This window comes from Eschscholzia californica, unplaced genomic scaffold (genome assembly GCF_041429995.1).
Source record: "Eschscholzia californica isolate CP2 unplaced genomic scaffold, dmEscCali1.0.p SCAF_1, whole genome shotgun sequence".
NCBI lineage: Eukaryota > Viridiplantae > Streptophyta > Magnoliopsida > Ranunculales > Papaveraceae > Eschscholzia > Eschscholzia californica.
In genome coordinates, this window is record NW_028238198.1 from 42,208,537 (window position 1) to 42,215,130 (window position 6,594).

The 6,594-nt window shown below is 39.5% G+C and overlaps 2 protein-coding genes across 2 annotated transcripts; one reads left to right on the forward strand and one right to left on the reverse strand.

Annotated features, from left to right (window-relative positions):
- Positions 1–486: 486 nt before the first annotated feature.
- LOC147566943 (calcium-binding protein CBP-like) lies at positions 487–4,659 on the reverse strand. The gene is made up of 5 exons (XM_086653523.1): positions 3,856–4,659; positions 2,385–2,431; positions 1,705–1,880; positions 1,580–1,598; positions 487–860 (listed from the first exon to the last, which is right to left on the reverse strand). The coding sequence occupies exons 1-5, from the start codon at positions 4,451–4,453 to the stop codon at positions 756–758; spliced, it is 945 nt and encodes a 314-aa protein (XP_086509649.1). The 5' UTR covers positions 4,454–4,659; the 3' UTR covers positions 487–755.
- Positions 4,660–4,969: 310 nt separating this feature from the next.
- Positions 4,970–6,238, forward strand: LOC147566944 (uncharacterized). The gene has a single exon (XM_086656210.1). It carries the CDS (start codon positions 4,970–4,972, stop codon positions 6,236–6,238), a length of 1,269 nt encoding a protein of 422 aa, XP_086512336.1.
- Positions 6,239–6,594: the final 356 nt, after the last annotated feature.

The window sequence follows — 6,594 nt, forward strand, 5'->3', positions numbered from 1 at the left end:
AAATTTTTCAGAGTATGAACTTTTGGTTGGAAACAAAAAAAAATTGTAATCTTTTATTCCCCAAACACCCATAACAATCAACTCTGGCACGACCACCAACTCCTGCACAACCACCACCTCCGACCGTCGTCACTACTCCTGTTGGAACCCTCTGAACTTTCTGCTTATGGCTTTTGTTCATAATGATGCAAGAACAAATATCACAGGAACATCACTATCCTTATTCATTTGAAGGGGAATGACGAGCGGCATTAGAATATTGTTTTTCGGGAGGGCTGCAAAATACCGCCTTAAGGCAAGAAGCCACCCCTAATATGTATTCCGGACAAATTTCTGTCCATCACAGTTACCCCAGGAATAGTGTTACAGACGGACTTTGTTTATCCCCAATAATCTACAGCACACTGGTAGACAACATTTCAGTGACATATAGTTTTACTGACGGTTAATTCTGTTATGAAGCAAAATCTCAACACCCAAGTCGAATAGCAATTCAAACATTCCATACACATCATATTAACAAACATAAAGAACAACTTAAATGTAGTATGATTACCCAGCCGATTAGGTTGACATAACTAACGAGCCAACAGTAGTAGGTACGTTACAGCCAAATCAGTTTGCACGATAATATAAACAACCATTCATTAAACATCAACTTGAAAAAGAAACATAACTATATGAAAAGGATAGTATATGAAAATATAACTATGTTCATGACTCATCTGCCTAACTCCCAAACAGCAGGGGGGGGATTAAGCAATGAGAAAGGGCAAAACGGTCAACATGAATGTCTCGTAAGTGAAATTTGCTGATCCGAGGTATGAAGTATCCTTTTCTTTGAACTTTTCTGTCAGTCCCTGTGTTCACATATTTAAACCAACATTTCATTTAGAAAAATGATAGAAGAGGCTACAAAAATAGACCTACCCTAGACCTAAATAGAAATCAACCTAACATCGAGAATGAAAAAAATCCATCAACAGAGGAAGAGAGGGTTGACTAAAAAATGGAGACCGTTGATTTCGTGCAAGTCTGTAGTAGACTTTGACTTGTAATATCTTCTAGCGTTACTCTTTCATTTAACAAAATTGAATTAAAGAGAAAAATCTAGTAATGAGAAACAAATAATATCAAGAAATTGGGCCGAAGATCCAATTTTTCGTTGGAACATGACAACTTTTTCTTGAACTCCATCTTGACACCTCTATAAATTGAACAAATCTATACAAATCTGAAATCCATAGAAATCTTATCTAAGATGCTAAACATGTACAGAATCACTATATCCCAAATTTTTGCAAACTTTACACAGAGAGGGAGCTGAGGTTAAAAGAAACTAACGGGTCTATTTTCTATCCGAAAAAAAAAATTAGCTTAGGGAGTTCGGTCAATTTTCGCGAAAGATATACTGATACGGCAGTGACCCTCTACTTGATCTTTGGGTATTATCTCACTGTTCACTACCAACATTTCACGAAATATTAATACGACCCAAATGGTCAAGTAGACGGTCTTTCTAGTTCTACTGAAAGTAACTAGAAGTAAAGTAACTGGAAGTAAAAAAAAAAAAGGTTACCTTCACTGTCAGACAGCACCTGAGTGATCAAGAATTGCAAAAATAGTAGTAATCAGTATAAATACCAAAAAGCAGCAGAAAAGTTCAATATGATATATTGAAGCAGTTGAAAGTTAAGAACATACTCAATGAAGTTATCATATTCGATAGCCTTGTTTCTTCCCCCGGTTTTATCAAACTTGGATATAAGAAGGTCTAATACTGCGGGAGGAACAGCAAATCCAAGGCTAAGAAGTGCATCTCTCAATTCCGTTGAGTCAATTTTTCCACTTCGATCACTATCAAATCTATCGAATATCGCCTGAAAGATAAGAGCGTTCCTTTAGCAAAGTAGAAATCGTTTTAACATCTTCAGAATAGATCAAATTCTCGTAGTAACAGCTGAAGCTTAGGAAAACAATCCCGCTGTGGGTCTCAACTAAAACAAAAGTCATGCAAACAAATACAATGTCTTGATCTTTATCGTCTCGATGGATAAGAAAATGTGTACTAAAAAGATCAGTTTACTAATAACTCTCACTCGCTGATGTACAGCGAAGACATATTTAACTAATAGCCATGTACAAAATAGAAGCTATTGTTGGAAGGAATGGTCTTGTCGACTTGATATTACGAACATGCCATCAATATGGACAAATATCGTATATCAAAAAGCCAAAGTAGTTAGTTTCCTGCATTGATGGGCAAGAACTACGGTCAAGACATTCTAGACGTACGCCCTCACAGAAACCCTAATTCACTTCATGTAACCTAAATAGTATAAAGATATTTAGAGATATTAGAATTCAGAAGTAGATATACATACCCTCCAGCTCTGAAGACTGTAGTAAACTGCAATGAACTCCTTTGGTCCTGAGGTACATATTAATATTAGTATACAAATGATAAAAAAAAATAATCACATAAGCATCCTAAAAAAGTAACACAAACACATATATGGAGAAATATCCGTTAGTTAGGAACTCCTTTGCTCTGAAGACGATTCATTCTAGTTAGCTAGGAGATTTTTAAGTCGAAACAAGAAAAAGGAAATGAATATGCTTCATACCGATGTTTGAACAATGTAAAATAAAGCTTCGTCCATGATCTTTCCCGTTATGCGGAAAACAAAGTGGTTATGACAAAGGTCTTTTTTGAATAAAAAATTTGTTGTTAAGAAATAGAGAGCGCCGCGAGAAAAGATTGATAACAAAAAATAATAACGACAGCCGTTCTCTTTTCTTCTAAAAGTTAAAATGCTTATCTAGTGGCCAAAAAGTGGTAACTATAAAAAAACTTGGCGTTATAAAGGTTTTACAAACAAAATAACCAGATTTCTCAAATATCAGTAACGGCTGCTGAACAACAATGGGATAGCTTCGTTATCACCGTTCCTATCTAACTGCTGCTTCATATATTAATTTGTATTATTTGTTGATAATATCTCGTTGGTTACCTCTACTGCCGACATATATGAGTTGTTTAGTCAACATTTCCAAGACATTCCTAGTTATCAATGTTTTTTGCATACCCTAACCCTAGGATGGCTGGTTAAGGAAAGAAAATGCTTAGACTTCATTATCGTTTAGGAAAATGATCCTCATCCCGGCACGAAACCCGGCCGAAACCCGGCGGGGTGATGTGTCGGGCTGTGATCTAGAGAGAGAAAGTATTATTTCTCTCTCTAGATCACAGCCCGACACGTCACCCCGCCGGGTTTCGTGCCGGGATGTGTATCACGGTTGTATCGTTTATTACTCTTTTTCAGATCAGACCCAAAATAATCTTGAACTCGTATTGGACTTATAATTAGGACTCAAATTCTTTTCTTCTTTCTAGTATAAAGTTTATGAAGTCATATGATTTGCTAATAAAGCCAAAAACCTTGCTAGTGTTTATTCTGACCTAGTTTTAGTAGGACTTAAACAGAGTATCTCTATTCCACAATTAGAATTTTTTTGGAGCTTGCATTGAAGATGGAGGATGAAAATGGTAGAGAATTGAAGGTCAGCCACCAACTCTACCTACAAATAAATGACTAAAAAGCCCTTCACGCGATTTCACCTAAAGAGAGGAAAATTAGGTCAAAACAAGATTCATTACTGCTGAGCCGTAGGATTCACAAGCAAAATTGATCTTAGATTAGAGCTTCTTCTCTGTTATTTCAGTCAACGATATAGCAGCAAAAAAAAAACCCTAAATTACATGATCAGGATGACCTAATTGATCGAATTGCAAGAAAACAAAAGTTTGACCTAATGAATTAAGAGAGAGAGAAAGTGATAGAATTGACTGACCGATCTTGCGGACGTTAGAGTTGGTGAAGAGATACATAAGTAGATGAACAGTTCTTAGACTGAAGCTCTGAGGACTATACGAAGACAGAATTTTCTGCAACTCTTTATCATCAATGAATCCACTCCCGTCTTGATCCGCCATTTGAAAGTAGGCCACTATGTTTGGATCAGTTCCCGGTGGGAAAGCTGACGGAACCAACGCAGCGAATGGACTGAACCCGTACGGTGGTGGTTGTTGATGGGGTGGTGCGGACGGTTGATATCCACCGCCATAATTTTGTGAGTCGGAATCGTACTTGTTTTTGGGAGGTTTTGTTCCTGGTTGGGAACCGGGCGGAGCACCGTAGTGAGATGAAGAATCACCGTGGCCGTATGGCTGAGCTGATGGTGGTGCACCGTAACCTCCGGCTGATGATCCGTATGCTTGTGGACCTGGTGGTGGTGGCGCACCGGCACCACCATAAGCTCCGTAAGCTTGTGGTCCTGGTGGTGGTGGCGGACCACCGTAAGCTCCTGATGATCCGTATGGTTGTTGTCCTGGTGGTGGTGGCGCACCGTAGCCGTATCCGGGTGATGATCCATGTGGGTATCCTGCCATTTCAGTGAGGGAGAGATAAGAGAGAGAGAGAGAGAAAGGAGTTTGAATGAAATATGGAAGCAACAGAACAGTAGAAGTGGTGCCTTTATAGACTAGAAAGAGAAAAGTCAAAACGAATACAAGTACGGGAAGTGGTCGTATTTATGGACCGGATAGTTTTTCTATGATGGTGGCTGTCAAGGTAACAAGAATAAGAAAAAGAAGTCAATTTCGTACTAAGAACTTGGATATCATAGACTTTTTATAGAGATGAGAGACCAAGACTCAGAGCCGATTGAATAATGGTGTCTGTCTTCGAGTTGGCGAAGAAATTAGAGGAAGGGAGAGAAAAGAAGTAGAGTTGTTTTCTATCCTTTTTTACATAATACTGTCGGAAAGTGATTTTTCGAACATCTCCTAAAAAGTTAAACCTTATGGCAACGTCCTTAATAGGTAACGGACAATCCACCAAGTTTTGGACTGACATTTGACACCCACATGGTCTTCTTCGAGATGTTATAGCTGGCGACTTTCGGTATGACTCATATCTCAACGACAGATTTTATTGGTGAGGCAGGTTGGCAATTTCCATCTCATATTGCGGAAGTTATAGGAGAGGTTGTTACCACAACACAATCATTCACGGTGGACATAGACTGTGAGGATGAACGAATTTGGATCCCTAGTGAAGATGGCGCTTTCAATCTAAAGGCAACATATGAAGCTTTGCGGCCGAGAGGCCCAACTCTGGACTGGACTAGTCTAGTTTGGTTTAATTGTAATATTCCCCGTCACAGTTTTATTACATGGGTTGCCATGAATCGTCGACTAAAAACTAGAGTTCGACTTGCTGCCTGGGGTGTTGTTGATGACCCAAAATGCGTGTTATGCCATGAGGAGGACGAGACAGATTATCACTTATTTTTCGCCTGTGCAGCTACGAAACCTATTTGGCAGAACTTGATTCTTCGATTAGGCTACATACACCAAAGCGCTGCTGACTGGGGAACCGAAATCCAATGGTGGCTGACGAACTTTAAGGGCAGCAGCTTGAAATGTAATCTAGGTCGACTGGTGTTTAACGCTTGTTTCTATAACATCTGGCGGGAACGCAACCGATATATTTTTGAAGGGCATACTCGACCAGTTCAGGAGGTTACTTGTGATATTGTCGAAGCAGTAAAAGTCAAAATTAGCTCGGGACCAAAAAGAGTAGAAGATACGTCAGAAAATAATTCGTTGGTTGAGAGATGGAATCTGGGCATGTCCCTTACGCAACCCAAGTATATTTTTACGAAGTGGGTTGGGCCAAGTCCAGGTAGCTATCAAATCAATACAGATGGATCACTGGATTCCGAAAGTGCTGGGTATGGAGCTTTAATTCGTGACTCTTCCGGTAAAGTTATAGTAGCAGCCACGGCTACGACACCAAAGCGAACTATCTTTTATCATGAACTTCAAGGAGTGGAGTTAGGACTTCGACAGGCTTTGGAGCGTGGGCTGGATTCGGTTATTATAAAAATTGATTGTATGAGTGTTGTTGGGTTGTTAAGAAAGTCGAGCCAAACAGTGCCCTGGAAAGTGAAGAAGTTGTGGAGACGTGTCAAAAGTTTGAAAGAGCAGTTTACTAGTATTATAGTGGAGCATACGTATCGAGAGACGAACCAGGCGGCAGATTACTTGGCTAAAATGAGACTAAGTATGGGCGAATCGGTTTTAGCAACGGATGGACTTCCACCGGAGTTAGTTAATATTGTCTCCTCCGATACTAGGGGTTCAATTAGGCAGAGGAAGGGGTGGGGCTAATGTAATAATTTGCTAGTGTTTCTCTGTGTTCTCTCCTTTATTTGATTGTCCTGTTCTGGGTCTGGGCCCTTTAAACCCTGTTTATCATTACAAAAAAAAAAATGTCCAGATCAAATTGAATACGATATGAGGTGGGGGCACCTGCACACAAGACACTTTGAAGCTTAAGTCAGTCAAGTGTTGCAGGTTACTAAGCAATTTAGTCAGATTTCAACAGGAGAAACAAAGTAATTTTAGTAAGAGTCTGAGAAGATCATCTCCCTTTAGGACAAACTTGATATACCTACGTAGATTTGGAAGGCGGTGACCATTAGCTCAAACGATACAACAGAAGACACCGGCCCAATCATGAGAAC

What these genes read in the sequence shown, in the direction of transcription:
- LOC147566943 (XM_086653523.1), bottom strand. Translation starts at nt 4,453, where the DNA reads ATGGCAGGATACCCACATGGATCATCACCCGGATACGGCTACGGTGCG. An exon ending in CTCTAACGTCCGCAAGATCG is followed by an intron (nt 2,432 to 3,855) that starts GTCAGTCAATTC and finishes TATGTACCTCAG; the next exon opens with GACCAAAGGAGTTCATTGCA. An exon ending in ACAGTCTTCAGAGCTGGAGG is followed by an intron (nt 1,881 to 2,384) that starts GTATGTATATCT and finishes CTTATCTTTCAG; the next exon opens with GCGATATTCGATAGATTTGA.
- LOC147566944 (XM_086656210.1), top strand. Translation starts at nt 4,970, where the DNA reads ATGACTCATATCTCAACGACAGATTTTATTGGTGAGGCAGGTTGGCAA.